This window comes from Thalia democratica, chromosome 2 (genome assembly GCF_965202585.1).
Source record: "Thalia democratica chromosome 2, ktThaDemo2.hap1.1, whole genome shotgun sequence".
NCBI classification, from domain to species: Eukaryota; Metazoa; Chordata; class Thaliacea; order Salpida; family Salpidae; genus Thalia; species Thalia democratica.
This window is the reverse complement of record NC_139166.1, coordinates 70902969-70923743: the sequence shown is the minus strand read 5'-3', so window position 1 is coordinate 70923743 and position 20775 is coordinate 70902969. Positions and strand designations below refer to the sequence as shown.

Below are 20775 nucleotides of genomic sequence, written 5' to 3'. Positions count from 1 at the left end.
TTTTTTTTAACTCAGGCTAGTTTTGATATACTTTATAAATTTCAGACTTTATGACTTTAAATTTATTTTCTTAAAGGTAATTTTTTCTATGAAGTACTGATTTGTTCAAAGAAAAAGTATACAAGTCCTTTGGTTATTATTTTGGTATTATAAGGTATATATTTTTTTGTTAGATTTTGTCTCAATACAACTTTTTATTTTAGTTTTTCATAGACTCTAGCTAATGTAAGCTAGTTTAATGTAACTTTCGATAAATTTTGGTCATTTATGCTTATTTTTTTGCCTCAAAAAGATTGGCAACCCTGGTTAAAAATATTGCTTAGTTTTAAGACCTTGAGGATTCCTACAAGAAATGTTCCTTGTAATATTTAAAACAGTTTCTTTGAAATTTTTTATCAATTTTTTTTTTTTTGAAAAATATTTGTTTCATGTTTGATAACTGAATTCCCAATTTTTCAAAATTTGTATATTTGACTGAAATACTTTTAAATCTTTTGCATTAAAACTCTATAAAAAGATATATTTTTAATAAAATAATCCTTTAAAACTTGTGCTTTCCATAATAAACAAATCTCCAAAACTTATTGCTTATTTCTCAAACTTACTTTTAAATTATTTAAAGCTCTATGAACAAACTGATGGATTAGTTATATGTGTAAAAAATCAGAAAACCAGTACATAATCTATAAGAATATTCACGATAAACTATAAGTTAGCTATTTTTACCACAATTATAGTTTAATTAGTTTTTTTACACTTTTATCCCCATCTACTAAAACCCTAAACTTATATTAGATTTAAGGTGCTGGCGAAATAGCTTAGGATAAGAGGTGATAAAAAAAGGTAGTTTTATTAAGAAATTAAGTTTTAATTAATATCAAAGAAAATAAATAGTTTTACCAGTACAATATACTTCCAGTTATTTTTTGTTCATGTAGTAAGTAAGTAAATTTCATACAGTTTAAACTTAAATAACTATTAACTTGAAGTTTTAGCTTTATAAAAAGTATTTAATTAAATAAATTAGTATCATTTTGTCCCTGGTCAAAAGTATGCGTTAAAAGTCTCAGTGAAACTGCTATTTTTCTATCTAAAAATGAGCTTTGTTTAATGAAGACCTAAAATTGTAAAATTTAAAAGTATTCAATAGAAAAGTAAGGAAGTATACTTTTTTACCTATTAAAAGTAGTGTAATAACTTTTTTATTACTAAATTATAATCAATTTTTAAAACAAAATATTTTAAATGTATAGCAACTTTTTATAAAAAACAAACTTTAAACTTGAAAAATGTTTTATATGTTTTATTTACTAAAGATACATTTCATAAAAAATGATTACCCTCTTTCATTTTAAGCTCACAAAACAACAATAAAATTGAATAAAGTTATATAATAATTAAATCAGTTAAAACGTATGTATCTCAGAATAGTTTTTAATTTATTACTTTTTAAAAGGAAGTTTTAAATTTATGTCTATTTTTAATTTATAAAATGAGAATTTATTGCACTTTAATTTGATTTTATGCATACCATATATCTGCATATAAATTAGAAACAAGTTTTTATTTTGAGTGATAAAGTTTAATTTTTTTTTGAATTTTGCAATAAACAAGAGTAGTTTTGTACACATATAAATAATATTAGTCATGAACTTTAAATGTTTGAAAAACAATACAACATAAAAATATAATATTACAGGATATAACAAAAATATATTTTTGTAACTGAACACTTGTTTGACAGTAAATGATAATGCATTTCGAACAGTACTTACAATTGTGAGTTACTAACCATTTATTTAAAATTTATTATTAAAAAATAAAACTAAATTATAAAATTTCAACAGAAAAATAATTAAGTATGATAAACACTGTAAAGTTAATCTCTGGTTTATCTACACGTTTTCAAAAGTTGTCTTTCTCATCCACATCATACTGTTGCAGAAGATTCAACAGAAACAATAATTTTTCTACCAATAATAAGTGAGTACTTTATTATTATAATTTATTACTTTATTATACAAGGAAAACATTTTCAGCTGTTAAACTGAAATTCTTTTTCAGATGAATTTTAGTAATTTAAATGTTAAAAAAAACAACTTTTAAAAAACTTAACAGTAAACTTTTTTAGTTTTGAATATTAATTCTTAAAAAAGAGAAGAATTTTTTAGTATTGCTATATAGTTTTTAAAAAAAGTTTAAAATATTGTAATGTTTCTAAATTCAAGTATGGTTGCTAAAAGTTTTTGATTAGTCTGGAAATAACTTGTTACATGACAAACTGAACTTTTATCACAGTGCTCCCACTGACAAACCCATGGAAAGAAAGTTCACGTTCGTACAGATGAAGCAAATAAAACACATGTATTACGAAGACCCTGAAGCTTGGAACTATGATAATCTTGCAGCACAGTTTGACACTGATTCTGAGGTAATTTAATTTTTACTAAAAACAACATATTTTTTTTAATGATTTCATCAAAATTTAATAAAAAAACCTTATAGTATCCTTGTCCATAAACTTTTTAAATGCGTCATTTTCAAAATATATAATTTACTTAAAAACTGTTGACCTAATTTAAAATTATCATTATCAATTTAGATTCAATTTTAATCGGCAATACAATAGAATTAACAGAAAAGCCTGCTTAACTTTGAATAACTAAATATAGTTATTTAATTTACTGATTTTTTGTCATAGTTTATAACTAGACCAAATTAGTATGCTTGGTCTGAAAAATAAAGTGCAAAGTTACCTACTATGAGAAAAAATTAAATTCAAATAATTAAAGTTGTATTAGCTTTCTTGTTTATGAATAAGTTTTATCTCACAATATAACTTTTGCAATTTAAGTAGAAATTAAAAGTAATATTAATTTATTATATAGAAACAATTATTTTAGTAAAAGCTCATAAAAACTTTTTATTTATTTGATTTTTCATTTATAAGAGCTGAGTTTTGAAAGTAAAATATTTTGAAACTATCATTACTTTGTAAATATAAGACAATAAGGAGAACAGTTTAAAACTATTATATAGTTTATAACTTATTATTTTAGTTAATTCAGACAATCAGGAGGATAGTTAAAACTTAAATATAGTTTATAACTTATTATTTTAGTTAATTCAGACAATCAGGGGGATAATTAAAACTATTATATAGTCTATAACTTATTATTTTAACTAATTCAGACACTCAGGAGGATAGTTAAAACTATTATATAGTTTATAACTAGTGATGTACCCGACTCACTATCCGGGTCCGGCCGGATATTGCCATTTTTTGTCTGATATCTGGATCCGGCCAGCTCTAGATATGAAAAAAAATAATTTGGATCCAGTTCCGGTCAGATTCTAATTTAAATAAAAAGTCCAGATCCAGGTCAGGCCGGATCCTAACAGAGATCCGGCCAATTTGGATCTAGTTAGTCAAAAAGAGCATACAGAAAAGTATTTTTTCAAAAAAAAACTTTGTGTAAATTAAAAAGAGTCATTCTTGTCAGAATATACGTTAGAAAATTAAACACCTACGGTGATTGGCTCATTTTGTACATGTGACTAATTTACATTTATTTACGTTTAAACTATGAAACAAACATTTAAGAAATGCAACTCTTTACCTATGTTGTAAAATTAAAAACTTTACTACCAGGTTGTCAACCTTATGGCTAGCTGTTCTACTGATTATTAGATTCAAGTAATTTTAGACTCAGACTAGTTTATACTCACTCTAGCTAGTTTTTTTTTTGACTTAAACAGTGGCAACCCTGCTAGTTTGAAAATATTTGGGAATTTTTGAAAATCTAAGGCTGCATCAGGCTAGTTTAGTTTTTTATAAAAACTCAATCTAGTTTTAAGATTTTTTGAAAAACTCAGGCTAGTTTTCTTTTAGATTTTGAATGATTTTGAGATGATCTAGTTTTCAATATTTTCTGATTTTCTAGTTAGTTTTGTTCAAGAACTTGATTTTAATTGATTTTAGATTGGTAAGGCTATAGGGGGGTCCACCTTGATTTTTACAAGTTGATTTTATTTGAGTTACCAGCTATTCTTAGCTACCAGATACTTTTTACAGCATAACAAAACTCAAAGTAGTTTTCGAGATACAAGGGGTCAAAGCCGGCCAGCTCAATAGCTTCTTAATAGAAGGTGCAAACTAAAAAGGCAAAAAAAACCATTTCATTAAAAATCTATATCCTCCTACAGTTTTTAAGCAACTTTATTCAAATTTTCACAGTTTACTCTTTACTAAATTTTAAATCATTTGAGTTTAGGAAATTTTTTTATTTTGAGAAAAAGTCCCCTTTTTTCAAAAAAAGGTGTTTTTTTGAATTTTAGACCTTAAATTTGTAAATTTCAATTATTTGAAATTCCAACACTCAAAAGCTTTTAAACTATGTAAGGAATATTTTTTTGAAAATTTGAGGTACCTAGCTTAAAAAACCTAGGAGGAAATAGATTTTTAGTTAAAAGGATATTTCTGCGTTTTTAGCTTGCGCCTTCCGTTAGGTCCCTATAGAACTCTCCAGCTTTGACCACTTATATCTCAAAAACTACTTTGAATTTTGTAGAGCTATAAAAAGCATCTGGTAGCTAAGATAGTATTCTATTAAATAAGATCAACTTGTAAAAAAAGTGTTTAACCCCATTATAGCCTTAATTGTAAACATTACTTAAAATGTTCAACCTTGTGGCTAGCTGTTCTACTGATTATCAGCTTAAGTAATTAATTTTTTGGTTTTTCAAAACCTCATTCTGACTCAGGAAAGTTTATAATCACTCAGGTTAGTTTTTTGAATCAAAGAGTGGCAACCCTGATATTAGCTAAAATTAGGTGATATTCTGGTTGTCAAAAATCATGGAAAGTTTATTAGTTTAGCAAAAAAGATATTTTAGTGTTTTTTATTGTTCTTTCAATTTGAAGTTTTTTTTACTGTTCTTTCAATTTCAAGTTTTTCTTTTGTTCTTTCAATTTGAATAAAATTTAAAAAGTAAATATTGTTCAGAAAATTAGCAAACATACCAGCTCCTATTTTTAACTGTTAATATTAACATATAATAAACTTTCTTATTTTTTAATTATTTTATCAGGACATTAATATTTTTTAGTCTAAATTTTTTTAAACTATAATTTTTCAAAATTCAAAAGTATATAGTTTGATATAACACATAAAAGATAAACTTCACACAATTTTACTTAGTTAGTAGTTAGTTATATAAAATTGCATTATTGTACATCGTAGTTTTTATGCTACTTACATTACAAATAACTTAGAGTATTAAGAATCCGGTTCCGGCCGGATCTTGATATAAAAAAAAATCCAGATCCGAACTGGCCGGATTCTAATTTGAAAAAATAGCTCGGATCCTGGTCCGGTACATCACTATTTCTAACTTAATATTTTAATTAATTCAGACAATCAGTAGAATAGTCAAAACTATTATGTAGTTAAAAACATTTTATTTTAATTAATTCATCAGACGATCAGGAGGATAGTAAAGAAGAAGAACATTCCGAGCATCAACGTTCAGAGGGAACTGGACTCGCAAGTTCTCGGAGCTAAGAGGGTGAGGAGTCTGGAGGAAAACCTGGCAGAAGCCGGTTACTACAAGAAGGAGGTGGTGCCTGTTGAACCAATGGAGACTTCATCGCAGTCTGCCGGTTTGTTTATTTAAATTTATATTAAAGTTGTTTATTTAACCTGGTGCATCCTGCTAGTCCTATTAATAACTTAAAGTATATTTTGAAGTGTTTGTGCATTGTTATATTTTAATGGGTGGAAAAATTAGTTACTTTAAATTTAGTTGTAATTTTAAAATTTAACAATTGAAAACAAATTAAGTTTTAATTGTTTAAATAAGAACACTAAGTCGCATATAAAATCTAGTAATGCCAAAAGTATTATTTTATGTTACAATTTTTTAATTTACATAAAAGAATTGTTATTTACTTGATTGTTTAAATCTTTTGAAACATGTTTTGCTTAATTTACTTCTTTGCTTGTAAACTGAATTATTTAATTATTTTTAGTAAAACACATAATATTTTGTTAAACCTTAATTTCATCTGAGTAGACTTGCAGTGTATTTTTTTACATGGTGTATTAAATAACTTGCATTTATTATAAATTATTTGTATAATTATTGGTTTGTAAATTTTAGTAGCTTAAAATGATCTTTTTAATTATTTCAGGGTTGCCACTAAACTTTGAAGCCTGGAATTTGAGAAGTAAAAAAAAAAAACTGGAAAAACCTAGAATTTTAAACAATTTTTACATGTTAAGAAGAAAAATTTTGATTTGACACAAAAAATTATAGATGAAAAAAATTTGTCATCATCAAATTGTTTTTTTATTAAAATGCACATTTGTAGTAGCTTTACAGTATCTTTTCAATGTTTCAATACTATTAACACAGTTTTTTATCTTAAACTTAACCTTAAATTAAAATAGACCCAAAAATGTGTTCTTTTACAAACCTGGAGTAAATTTTGAAAAATTGAAGAAATTTTGCCAAAAACATTTGGTTTACCCTGTTGTTTATAAAGTTATTTTTAATTAGAACTTTGAGCAATTTCGAACATTGTTTAAAAGTAAAGATGCAACAAATAATCAATAAAATTTTTAGTAAAGTTTTAAAAAAAGAAAGTTAAAATGTAAAGCATTGATTTATACAAGCTGTTGGTAATTTTTTAATCAATATTTTTTTATTATCTAACATGTTAAAATTGTTTTTTAATTATTAGTAAAAGTGTAGAAGGTAGACAAACAAATAAAATTAAAAAAATATTTTACTACTGTTTTATAAAAAAGTTCTGTCATTCTTGTGTCTTTTCAGTTGTGATGACTAAGGAACTTATTAACAACAGGCGAATTCAAAGCCAACTGGTTCAGCAACTACACAAAATCGCCACACGATGGCGGCAACAAGCCGAAATACAAATCAGTCGAGGAGTTTACCACCTTGGAGGAGTACCTGCCCGATCAGGAGCTTGAAGCCGACGAGATATTCGGTGAGGACGACCACCACGAGTTGTTTGTGGATGAGGAAGAACTGGACGAAGAATTAGATGAAGATCTGATCGAAGAATTTGAAGACAAGGAGCTTGATGAGGATGAAAAAGAGTTTTACCGCCAAAACTTGATGGAGCTTGATGAGGAAGAGCAAAAACTTTACCGCCGAAACGAAGGTTTTGAAGAAGGGGAAATTCCTGAAATAGAACTTGATGATGAGGATGATGTAACAAGGGAAAGTCAGGCTTTCAGGACAGTGACTCAGGATGGTTTTAATTATTACGATGAGCAAGGAAGGTTCCTGTATAAAATTGCATGAAAGATTTAAATTTACACGCTGACTCAAATTGTAAGTTGAACTGTGAGATGTAAACTGATTGATAAATTTTTTAATGACTTTTAAGTATAGGTAATTAATTTTTACTGATAAACTTTAGTTTGATATCGTATTTTTGCTTTCTCAAACTTGTGTTAATTGTACGTGGGTGTTTGAAGATTCTAAGGAAAGGTGTTCAGAACTTTTAGTGACTCACTGATGTAAGTGTATACAGTGCCAAAAAATTTGGCACTAAAAGATTGTTTAAAACCAAGTTATCTTTATATATTAAGAGGTTAATAATTTTTTAAAATTTAAATTACAACATTTTGTTAGAAGTATTAACATAGAGTATATAAGTTAATTGATATGTTAATATTTTTAGAAAAATTGAAATTCATATAACTTGATAAAATAAATTTTTAGTGTTTAAATAGTTATGTATCAGTTTTGTTTTCTTTGAACTTTTAATTCTTAATTTACTGTAAAAGTTCATCAATTAAATTAAAACTATGCATAAGCCAAGTAATTATCACCATAAAGCAAATTAGAGATAAAATTATTTATGAAAACATATATCAAGTAATAAAAAATAGCAATTGGCTACATATATGTTTTTTTTAAACTTCAAAGAGAATGTATTTATTATTTTTTTAATTTAAATATAACTATGATTTGATAATATTTCAAATGTATAGTAGTTTCTAAATCTTTTTATTATGCTTAATTGTTTATTTTACAAAAGCTGTTATAAATTTTTAGCATTAGGATATTTTTGCTTTATAACCTTCAATTCTTTTGTTTTATTTTTAAACTAAAGAATTTAGTAACTTCCTTGACCTTTATATATATTGTCTTAAAGCTCTGTAAAGTTTATCTTTTTTAGTAACAAAAGTTAGTAGATTTGTATTTTATAGTAGATAACTTTAAGTATAGATATTAAGTTTATTAGGCTTGAATTATTATTAGTTTTAAAAGTAGAGCAAAAGTAATTTTTTACTTTTTTTTTTGTTTCATTTATACAATTAAAAAGTTAAATATAAAAATACATAGAAACAAATAAAAAAGTTTTAACTGAATTTTGTTTGAAACATCTTAACTTTAATATAAGTAAGAAACTATTTCAATTATTGTTTCTATAAATAAATCTAATGTATATTTTTATTATAATCTTTGATAGTCTATTTAAACCTTTTTTTTTCATTATTTAACAATAATTTTATTTTCAGAATCTATAAATAGTATAAAATTTAAATAGAATCACATAATTTTCGAAAACAAAGGAAAACATCTACAAACAACGAGGTTATTTATGTTTTTAATTAAATAGTTTTTGTTTTACAAAATTAGTTTTTTATTATGAAAAAGCATATTAATTCAACAGTATATGTAATTTAAGTATTTTTTTACTTAAAGTAAAAGATCCTGTTCTACTTATTTAGTTAGAAAATTATTTATTAATAACATATAATAAATATCATAACAACATATTTATTAGAATTTTAAGCAAGTGTTTTTTTGGAATTCTGTAATATTTGCCAATCAGTAGCTCAGGCTGTTTTATTTTTATTTTGAGAAAAGATAAGTTTGTAGTAGTTTTCAAATGTTCAAATTGTTGAATATTACCGTCATGACAAGTGAATACAAATGTAGTTTCTTTTGATGTAAAAAACTACTCTTACAGTTTCTTTAGCGTATTATCTTCAGATTATGTTTCACTACTTTATTGTTCAAACTCTTGTTTATTTTTAAGAGTCTTTACATAAATTTTCAATGTATAATGATGAAGGTATTTAACATACTTTTTAAAATGTACTTAATTTTGTCAGTAGTTTATTCATCTTTAATTTTTTACTAATGGACAAAAATTTTAAGCATGTATGTTTACTCAATTTATAAAATTTAACATTGAATAATATGTGAAATAAGTATTAAAATTTTGAGTCTAATCTCTTCCTATAACTCTTATGACCTAACTACAATCCTTGAAACTAACCTATACTGTTTAAGTTCCTTATCGTTACAATTGAACACAAAGCAAAAATGTAATGACTAATAGCGGCAGTATATATAAATTGTCTTTTTATTCACCTCTTACGAGCTTAATAAATAAATTCTTAAGGATGTTTTGTATGCTATAAGAAAAAAAAAATATCAGGTTTACATGATGTGGTACTTTGTACAGATAAGTCTAACTTTACAAACTTACTCTTTCTAAACTTATTTGTAACTATAATTTTAAAAAAATTTTGCTCAAATCTTACTTCGAGACTAATATAAATTGACTCACTTAAACATTGTAATGAAAATTAAGATTAAATGTAAGAACCTACAAATGCTAGTTGAGAATGAAGAAGATTATTTATGGGTATTATTTATAATTTAAACGAAAATAAATATAACAGTTTATGTTAATTAAGTTTAAAAAAATCAGATACCGATGGAGGATGATGAAGAATACTTGTGGAGGAACCTCTCTGGAGCTTCGGACTACGAAGATTCGGACGAGATAGATTCCGAAACCGAGTACATGCTCTACTCGCAAATTCACTACGGCGACAACTCTGCTGTAAAAGATACTAACAAGGAAAAACCCCAGTTTGTCACGACCAAGAAAACCCCCCTGAGCAAAACCGACGTGATCGAGATATCCAGCGCCACCTCGGAAAAAACCCCCACGACCGACACCGAGCTGAGCTCCAACGTCATAGAGATCGTGTCGAGCTCGGACGACGAGATCCAGCCGTACCAGATAGTGGACCCGGTCGACGTGTTCAAAGCGGGGGAAGTCCGAAAGTCGAAACTGTCGAGGTTTTTCAGCGAGGACTCGGACAAGCAGTGCCGGAACTGCCGCAAGCTCGGGCACACTCAGAAGGTGAATTTTCTAATAAATTTAAATACAAATAACTAATACAGGTATAAAAAACAATGTTTCCTTGTTTTAATTAAAGTATGATAATTTTATACAATAACAAATTGATTTGTTCCACCTGTGTTAATAAATAGTAATTTTAATCTATTTTCTATTTTTAACTTAAGAAAATTTTGTATTGTTTTAATGGCATAAGTAAATCATTAGCTATAAACTTACATTTTAAAATCAACAGAACTGCCCGTAACTACGCTTTATAATTTTGTGCATACTTTCAATAAAAAATAGTAAATACAATTTAAATAACCAACAAAATTTACAGAACTGCCCGGAACCGATCAGAATGCCACCGTGCTACGCTTGCGCGTCAAGATCCCACCAGTACAGGTAAGTGAACATATTTCTTCTGTATAAAGTTTACAATCATTCTTATAAATCAACATAATAATATTAATGTTTTTCTATACTTTTGCACAATGCTTTTGACTTATATATATTCTAATGATCTCACCAGTACAAGTAAGTGAACATATTTCTTTAGTATTATGTTTACAATCATACTTATAAATTAACATAATAACATAATAATAGTGTAATATTAATGTTTTGGCATATTCACCAGTACAGGTAACTAAACTTCTTCTGTATTAAGTTTACAGTCATACTCATACAACCTGATTTAATATACAAAGTATGGCAACATTTTTTCACAACAGGGACTGTCCCTACAAGATAAACATGGGGAAGCCCCGTTGGAACATGGAGTGCGCCAGGTGCAGGAGGAGGGGTCACATGACGTCACAATGCCCAGATAGTTGGAGGCAGTTCAGGTATTTGATAATAAATTGTGTATGGAATATGTAGTAAGTATGCATTTTTGTATATGTTTGAGTTTGTTGAGGAACAGTTTGTTCTATGTTTTATACTTATATATATATATATATATAAATATATAAATTATACTTGAAAGTACACAATTCCCTGATTTTTGAGGCAATTCAAGTGAGATTTGTTGGTCTATATATACATATATTATATTATTATATATATATATATAAGTTGGTATATAAAATAAGGTTAATGTTTAAACTTAAACACTTTCAACTGAGCCCACTTGAAGGGCTTTTAAATAATTTATTGAAATGGCGATTTTAAAAATTCTGGAACATATGTTTCATAAAGCTTTAATTTTTCATAAAGCTTTAATCATCAGCCAGTTAAATTCAAAATAAAAAGCACTGTACTAAACAAAGATACAAAAGTTATGCAAAAAAACAAAAAACAGTATGACGTAATATTGTACATTACAAATATTCAGTACAAAAATCGATCTACCTTCTAACTAATCAAACAACTAAAATTAACGAAAAAAACAATTAATTGACTATAAAATGCTTCAAAATTTGTTGTGTTTTAAGAGAAGCTTTTTTATATGTCGACAAGACGATATAAATTCGCTCCTCTTATTTAAACAACCTTCCTTTTTTAACGCATACATAACGGCTGTTGATTCTTTTAAGCACAGCCTACAAACAGGGTTGTTACCATCTGCTATTGGCTGTGCTCTTTTTATCACCTCCTAAGTTAATTTAAAATCAATGTTTTTGCGCTTAAGGCCGCAAACATACTTGGAAAGCTCAGTTACATTTTCGTATACACCACCTTTAAAGGATTTTTTATGGTTGGCATACCGAAATCTGAATTGAGTGGAGCATAAGCCGATGTAGAACTTCTTTTCAAGGTCAGAGTTAACTGTTGCCTTGTAAATGATGTTCTCTGACCGGCAATTGCCCCCTTCAAATTGTATTTACAGCCACCGGCGCAATTACACTGATTTTTGATTGAATTACTTTTGTTTAAAATCCTTTGATTATGTGACTTAATTAATCTCTCCAAATTCGCCATACATGAATAACTGATTCGCATATTATGTTTGTTAAATATCTTTGATGATGGGTTTTTTTTGTTGAAATGTTTTTTTACTAGATTTATAAATTCTCTGCCGATGTTTGTTTTAAATGAAGTACAGAATGGGGGATTATACCAAATTATATTTCGCTTTCTTTTACTTTTATTGGTCGTTTTGTTTTTTTGCTCCGTTGTTTCAAAATTAAGTTTATCATTGTAACCGCATTTTTTCATTATTAGTTCGTAATCTTGTTTTGTCTTTAAAAAGTTTTCTTCGTTGCTTGATCTTTTATTTAAACGTTTATTAATTATTTTTGGTATTTGGTTTATAATATTTTTTGGGTGGCTAGAATATTTATTTATATACATAATTTTTGCGTTTTGCTTTTTATAAGGCATATAGGAGAGATCATGCAAGTTGAGCTTCACATCCAGGTAGTCAGTCGTCAACATTGGTGATTCAATAGTGACTCTTAACCCCATAGACTTGAAGAAGGCGTGCGTTTGTTTTTTTTAGCCTTTCAACTATAAAGCCAGAAGAATTGGGCACTATTGGGCCAGAGTCACTATTGAATCACCAATGTTGACGACTGACTACCTGGATGTGAAGCTCAACTTGCATGATCTCTCCTATACGCCTTATAAAAAGCAAAACGCAAAAATTATGTATATAAATAAATATTCTAGCCACCCAAAAAATATTATAAACCAAATACCAAAAATAATTAATAAACGTTTAAATAAAAGATCAAGCAACGAAGAAAACTTTTTAAAGACAAAACAAGATTACGAACTAATAATGAAAAAATGCGGTTACAATGATAAACTTAATTTTGAAACAACGGAGCAAAAAAACAAAACGACCAATAAAAGTAAAAGAAAGCGAAATATAATTTGGTATAATCCCCCATTCTGTACTTCAGTTAAAACAAACATCGGCAGAGAATTTATAAATCTAGTAAAAAAACATTTCAACAAAAATAACCCATTATCAAAGATATTTAACAAACATAATATGCGAATCAGTTATTCATGTATGGCGAATTTGGAGAGATTAATTAAGTCACATAATCAAAGGATTTTAAACAAAAGTATTTCAATCAAAAATCAGTGTAATTGCGCCGGTGGCTGTAAATACAATTTGAAGGGGGGCAATTGCCGGTCAGAGAACATCATTTACAAGGCAACAGTTAACTCTGACCTTGAAAAGAAGTTCTACATCGGCTTATGCTCCACTCAATTCAGATTTCGGTATGCCAACCATAAAAAATCCTTTAAAGGTGGTGTATACGAAAATGAAACTGAGCTTTCGAAGTATGTTTGCGGCCTTAAGCGCAAAAACATTGATTTTAAATTAACTTGGGAGGTGATAAAAAGAGCACAGCCAATAGCAGATGGTAACAACCCTGTTTGTAGGCTGTGCTTAAAAGAATCAACAGCCGTTATGTATGCGTTAAAAAAGGAAGGTTGTTTAAATAAGAGGAGCGAATTTATATCGTCTTGTCGACATATAAAAAAGCTTCTCTTAAAACACAACAAATTTTGAAGCATTTTATAGTCAATTAACTGTTGTTTTCGTTAATTTTAGTTGTTTGATTAGTTAGAAGGTAGATCGATTTTTGTACTGAATATTTGTAATGTACAATATTACGTCATACTGTTTTTTGTTTTTTTGCATAACTTTTGTATCGTTGTTTAGTACAGTGCTTTTTATTTTGAATTTTAATTGGCTGATGATTAAATCTTTATGAAAAATTAAAGCTTTATGAAACATATGTTCCACAATTTTTAAAATCGTTATTTCAATAAATTATAAGTAGATATATATATATATATATATATACAGAACATAAGTATTTGTTGCAGGGTTTATTGTTTTGGGTTGACCAATGTATTACATATTTACATGTATGTGTTAAAAATGTTGTTTTTCAAAGTGTGTACAGTTATTTTTAATGTTTTTATATAAACATGTTTCTTGAGTGTATAGTTAATTTTTATAAATGATAAGCAATCTGAAAGTAAATGAAACAAAAATAGCTTACACGAGCGTAATATTTAGTAGATACAGTTATGCCAAAGCTTATAAAGCTAACCAGTGCATTTCAAACAGTCAAAGAGATAGACAATCATACATGATTATAACTTTTGATAACCTCTTAGTATTGAATTTGATAAACTTTATATAAAACCTTGGATTTTGGACAAAAAACCTGCAGTTTTAAAAAACTTTTACAAGTTAGTAGTAAAACTTTGATTTGACACAAAAAAATTATCATTAAGATGAAAAAAGATTTGTGATCATCAAAATTTGATTAAATGATTTAAAATTTATACCAATTAATCTTTTTCACGATAGATGGACAACCACACCATTATTGATTGTAATACCAACAACCCAAACTAATATTAATAATTAAATACTTTAATTTAATATAAAAAATTATTTAATAACAACTACACGCCAGAACTGATGGTACCAACCAACATTTAATTAAATAATAAATATATGAATAGTACTAGATACATAAACATTTTTTACTTTTTTAAGTTATATAGTTATTTGTCTTAACTAAAAAAGATTGCTCAATTTACTAAAATGTAAAGAGCTTATCTAAATAAATAACAGTTTATGTTTTATTTTACTTGAAGAGGTCGCAATTTTTTGTCACCGAAACTTAGTTGAAATAAAATATTTAATTTGAACATATTTATATACTTGACTAAACTTTATAACTTTATAACTTTTTTCAATATTCAATAGATGGACAACTACCCCAGGACAAATGGTCATACCAACCACCAACATTGGTGATAATGAAAAAATATTTTAAACTTAATAAAAATATATTAATTTAATTTAGACGGACAACAACTTTAGCATTGATGGTGATGCTAATAACTATCACTCACGATAATAAATTATTTAGAATAAATATTCAACAGATGGACCACCACCCCAGGACAAATGGTCATCCCAACCACCAACACGCAACCACCCACTAATGAGAGGTGTTGCTGCAATTGCGGCAGGATGGGTCACCTCGCGCACGATTGCAGGCAGAGGACCATGTACAACAAGATCATCGCCAACCCGTTCGTCAGGACTTTTGACAAGCACACTGACGATGTTAGGGACTATGAGAGGCCACAAGGTATTTTTTTTTTTTAAATAATTTATTTAATATTATTTTGTAAAAACTTTTGATAAGCATACACATGATGTTAGGGACTATGAGAGGCCACAAGGTAGAAATTTTGACATGTTATATATGTTTTGATACTATTAGTTTGCCAAGACTGAAAAACCCTAATACTTGTATATATTTTAAATGTCTATTTTTAATATATTAGGTTGTCAGGAATTTTGATAAACATACTGACGGTGTTAGGGATTATGAGAGGCCACGAGGTGATATTTTGATATAATGTATAAGTTTATTATTTATACGTTTGTTTTTGATTTGTCAAAACTTTTGATAAACACACAAAAGATGTTAGGGATTATGAGGCCCCAGGGTTGCCACTCGGTCAGGAAAAGTCAGGAAAAATTTAAAAAATGACAAAAGTCAGGAAAAAATGGGGGGTTTTGAAAAAAAGTCAGGAAAAGTCAGGAAATTTGATAAAATTTAGAAAAAGGTCCGATTTTGTTAGTTTAAATTTACAAAATTCCTTGTTTTCCAAAGCCTTCAAATGGTAAAAGTTAGTTAAAAGTCCTTTAAAGTCAGAAAAAAATTCCAACATTTTCCTAGAAATTTGCAAAAATATATAATTTAATTTCCAATGACTTCACCTGGTATAAATTAGTAAAATATCCTTTATAACACTGCAAAAATTTTCTATTATCATATTGAACAAGCACCCTACTTTAACAAGCAGATTTTGTAAGCTTTTTAGTATTGATGATCTGTAGCAAGGATACTTCCATAGTGAAACTGATATATACTCAAAAGTTTGTTTAGCATAATTTTAGAATCAAAGTGTTTTTTGTTTAAATAATTGAGTTTTTTATAACTAAGCAGTTGTTTTAGTACTTGATGTAACAAGTTAATGTGTATACTTTACCTCTTTATAATTTTTTCAAAGTTGTTTAAATTTATGAATTAAGTTATAAGAGAGGTATATGCGCCAAGATTAAGTTTACTTATTGTTTGTATTTTTTGTAGAGTAACTTAAGTTTTTAAAGTAAATAAGAGTATATTTATTTGTTACAAATTGTATACTAAATGATAAGAGGAAATATTTTACACAACAGATATATAGTTTACTTTTTTATGTCTTTTTTTTACAGTAACTTGAGTATATTATTTTTTTAATTGAATTTTAATTTTTAGAATTTTATATTAAATAGTTTGGGTAGTATTTTATTAAACTAAGTGAACAATTTATATAAGTAAAACTAATTTAGAAAAGTCCGGAAAATTTTGGTAAAAAGTCAGGAAAAGTCACGAAATTTTCTCAGCATTATCAGTGGCAACCATGGAGGCCACAAGGTAAAAATTTTGTTGTAATATATATACATTTATTTATTTAATATTAGTTTGTCAAGACTATGAAAAACCCTAAGATTTGTAATACTTTATATTAATATGTTATTTTATATAAATATTTATTTACAATATATTGGTTTGTCAAGGTTTTGATAAACACATCGATGACTACGAGAAACCACAAAGTATTTTTTTTCTATTTAACAATAACTATAATAATTTGTTAAGTAAAAGTTGAAAATAATTAGTAAAAACTTTCGGTTATGATAAACCTCAAATTACAAAATTTTTTATTATGATAATTTTGAATTTATTACCTAGTAGTAATTTGTGTGGTATATTTATTTTAACTTATTTATTTCCACAGATCTGAGAAATGAACTCTCTTCTTCTGGAAGGAAGAATAAAAAAGGTATTATCATATTTGTAAACTCATTATATTAAAGTTAAATAAAATAATATGTACTTGCTACTAGAGCTGGCATATTTTGTATTCATTTTTATTGCATAATTTAATCAAAAAGGAAGCATAAAAAAGATACTATTATATTTGATAACTCTATTATATTAAAGTTAAAAAAATAATATGTACTTGCTACTAGAGCTGGTATATTTTTATTCAATTTTATTGCATTTGTAAATTATAAAGGAAGAATAAAAAAAATATTATTATATTTCTTAACTCTATGATCAATAAGTTGTGAATCAAAGCTTACTTTTTTTTTTATATATATTTGCCAAATAGACCTGGCATATATATTTTTTATTATATTGAACTTGTTAATTTTATATTTTGAAGACAAACACCAAAGGAAATTGTTTTATGCATTTCACTTTAATACTTTGTCTCTATAACAAAAATTATATTTAAAATTTAATAGCATTAGTTCATATGTTTTACCATTCAATTTTTATCTTACGTATTTGTTATTAAGTATTTTATTTTAGAAAATAAAAAGTTGAAGTAAAGTTAATATATATTGTAGACGTAATATTTATTTATGCAATATTTATGATGATTAAAATCGTTTTTAAAAACTTTTTTGAATTTTTTTTTTGCTGTAACAAATATATATCCTCACTAGTTTAATCAACATAATTTAACATATTTCGAGCAAAGTTTATTCACAAAACACTCAAAGTTTAATTTACTAAAATTAAACAGATCTTAGAAAGGAGATTTATCCTAGTAGTAAGAATGGAGAAGTCATAGGTTCGTTGTTTGTACTTGTTTATTTATCTGTTTTTAGTAAAAATTTTATTTGTATAACCTATGCAAAACTTCATTTTATCAGTAATTTTTGTTTTTTCATTTTGTTAAATAATTAGTAACTTTTTTTTGTAGTTAACTACCAGTTCAATTATAAATTAGTTTCATATATAAAGTAAAAACAGAAGTATAATTTAAGCGCAAGGTTGCCACAAAGTCTAGAAAAATGACAAAAGTCAGGAAAAAATTGGGGTTTTGGAAAAAGTATCAGGAATTTTTAAATAAACATGTTCTTATTATGAAAGTTTACTATTATATAAACTTTGCTAATGTCATGTAGAAAAAATAAATTGATTTTGCAATTACTAAATTTTTTAGGGTCAAATAGATTTTTTAGAATAAAGTAAAATATTCTATCATTTCATGTATTTACTATGTGGTAGATATACTATTATTTTCCTTATAGAGCTGTTTATTTAATATATATACGTCGATCATACACAATTGGTTTAAATAACGCAATGGAAGTTTTATGATTGAATCCAGGAAAAGAACTTTTATTTTAACTTGTTTAAAATTAAGATTAAAAACTTTAAGTAATATTTAAGTCTATGTTTATGTACTTTTGAATCGGTTTTGATTAAGAATTCGATCAAAAACTCAGGAAATTTTTTTCAGCTCGATCTGTGGCAACCCCGTAAGCGTTGCTTTCTAAGAAATACATATTTTCTAAACACCTTGTTTAGATATACACTAAATAAGTTTCTTTCATAACTTAATCAGGGTTGCCACTCGGTCAGGAAATCAGGAAAAGTCAGGAAAAATTTAAAAAAATGACAAAAGTCAGGAAAAAATGGGGGGTTTTGAAAAAAGTCAGGAAAAGTCAGGAAATTTCATAAAATTAAAAAAAAGTCAGATTTTGTCAGTTTAAATTTACAAAATTCCTTGTTTTCCAAAGCCTTCAAATGGTAAAAATTAATTAAAAGTCCTTTAAAGTCAGAAAAAAAATTCAAAGTTTACAAAAATATTTAGTATTTCCAATGCCTTCATCTGGTATAAATAAGTAAAATATCCTTTATAAAACTGCAAAAATTTTCTAACAACATATTGAACAAGTACCCTACTTGAACAAACAGGTTTTGTAAGCTTTTTAGTATAGATGATCTGTAGCAAGGACACTTCCAAAGTGAAACTGTGATATATACACAAAAGTTTATCTAGCATAATTTTAGAATTAAAGTGTTTTTTGTTTAAGTAAATAATTGAGTTCTTTATAACTAAGCAGTTAGTTTAGTATTTTATGTAACAAGTTAATGTGTATACTGAAGCGGAATTAAGACCAGATGAAGGAAACCATATCTTCATTAGATGAAGAGGTTGAAGTGCTAATAAAAAACGGAGAAAATAGATTTTAGTACATACATTTAAAAAAACAGTATTTGATTTAGTTCTTTTTTGTTTTAATGTTTTCACTGTAAAAGTTCGTTATTGTTTTAAGGTTTAAGTTGTGAAAGTTCCTTATTGATTTAAGGTTTTAATTGTAAAAGTTCCTTATATGTCGTTTGTTTATCTAGATACATTTATGCTAGGAAATGCTAAAGAATTGTGCCTATTTTCAGACAAGCTGTGTTTATAAGGTGATAATACAAGTATTTTTCTGATAGAGCTGTTTATTACAAACATCAATCATACACAGATGGTTTAAGTGATGTACTGAAAGTTTGATGATAGAATTCAGCAAAAAACTGTTGTTTTTAACCTGTATTAAAATTAGATTTAAAGCTTTATATAGTTTCAAGTGATAGGTTATGTATTTAAAATAAGTTTAATTTAAGAGTTTGATTTAGAAAAGTCAGGAAAATTTTTGTAAAAAGTCAGGAAAAAGTCAGGAAATTTTTATCAGCTTGATCAGTGGCAACCATGTTTAATACACTTTTTATATTTTTTCATATAACGAAAGTACAAGTTTATAAACTTACAGTTCTAAAAACCTATTTGAATATTGTTTTGTCCCATCAAAGTTGTTCTATTTATTAATTTGAAAAACTCCTCTAATTATTGTGTTAACAATTGTTTAAAATATTGTTTTACAAGCTTTTTATGTCATACAACAATTGTACAAGTTTTCACAATTTTACTTCAAAGTTTTTAGTTATTATGTATAAGCGTTCTACACTTAAGAGTCTTAATATATTATTTATCAACTTATTATTTTCACAGATCTCAGAGACGCGATAAGTCCCAAATCGAAGAAAAACAAACATCGTAACAGCGACATCACAGCCCAATTCAACAAGAAGTTCAACAAGGAAAAGAGCAAGATCCAGCAGAAGTCCAAGTTCAATTTCGCGCCTAAATCCAAGTACGATTTCGCGCCAAATGACGTCAAGAGGAGTTTCGCGCCAAAAGACGGTAAGGTTAAGAAGAAGAAGTTTAAGAACAGGAAGAGCAATGGTGGTAGTAATATGGATCAATTTTTCGGCGAGAACAGTTATCAGGGTTATCATGTTACTGACTTTTAATCTTACTACAAAACTCCTTTATATAAATTGTTTAAATGATTTAATTAAAATGCTGAAACAAAAACAAAATATTTCCCTATATAAGTTATTTATTTCCCTTTAAAAAAATTTACTTTTTCTAAAAAGTATGTACTAGTAGCATTTCGTTTTTGCTACGAAAATGTCCACTCTAACTGTTATTTGAACTATAATACTTTGAGTTTACTTATTTTTAGTTAAATATTTATAAGTTTTAAAAGGAACTAGATTGCTTTTGCTTTAGACCAATTTGATTATGTTTATTATAATTAAGTTGTTTGAATTATCAAAAAAAAAACTTTTTAAAATAAGGTTCTGCTAAATGCATCAGTGTTTATAAACATCCTTAAATTTTTGCATCCTTTATTTATATTGTACTTTCCTAAATATATCTATATAATTCTAAAACAATTAAGTACCTCTACT

The 20775-nt window shown here is 26.7% G+C and overlaps 2 protein-coding genes across 2 annotated transcripts; both read left to right on the top strand.

The window, feature by feature from the left end:
* The first annotated feature begins 1845 nt into the window (after positions 1–1845).
* Positions 1846–7536, top strand: LOC145829904 (uncharacterized). Its single transcript, XM_082937776.1, has 4 exons — positions 1846–1983; positions 2299–2431; positions 5482–5662; positions 6869–7536. The coding sequence occupies exons 1-4, from the start codon at positions 1862–1864 to the stop codon at positions 7330–7332; spliced, it is 900 nt and encodes a 299-aa protein (XP_082793902.1). The 5' UTR covers positions 1846–1861; the 3' UTR covers positions 7333–7536.
* A 1020-nt stretch (positions 7537–8556) lies between these two features.
* On the top strand, positions 8557–20492 carry LOC145829758 (uncharacterized). Its single transcript, XM_082937626.1, has 8 exons — positions 8557–8634; positions 9764–10204; positions 10524–10588; positions 10918–11031; positions 15056–15264; positions 16967–17011; positions 17765–17812; positions 20030–20492. Exons 2-8 carry the CDS (start codon positions 9770–9772, stop codon positions 20329–20331), a joined length of 1218 nt encoding a protein of 405 aa, XP_082793752.1. The 5' UTR covers positions 8557–8634; positions 9764–9769; the 3' UTR covers positions 20332–20492.
* Positions 20493–20775: the final 283 nt, after the last annotated feature.

Coding starts and splice junctions, on each gene's coding strand:
- LOC145829758 (XM_082937626.1), top strand. CDS start 9,770: ATGGAGGATGATGAAGAATACTTGTGGAGGAACCTCTCTGGAGCTTCG. Junction 15,265..16,966: donor GGACTATGAGAGGCCACAAG/GTATTTTTTTTT, acceptor TTATTTCCACAG/ATCTGAGAAATGAACTCTCT. Junction 17,012..17,764: donor TGGAAGGAAGAATAAAAAAG/GTATTATCATAT, acceptor AAAATTAAACAG/ATCTTAGAAAGGAGATTTAT.
- LOC145829904 (XM_082937776.1), top strand. CDS start 1,862: ATGATAAACACTGTAAAGTTAATCTCTGGTTTATCTACACGTTTTCAA. Junction 1,984..2,298: donor AATTTTTCTACCAATAATAA/GTGAGTACTTTA, acceptor CTTTTATCACAG/TGCTCCCACTGACAAACCCA. Junction 2,432..5,481: donor AGTTTGACACTGATTCTGAG/GTAATTTAATTT, acceptor TTAATTCATCAG/ACGATCAGGAGGATAGTAAA.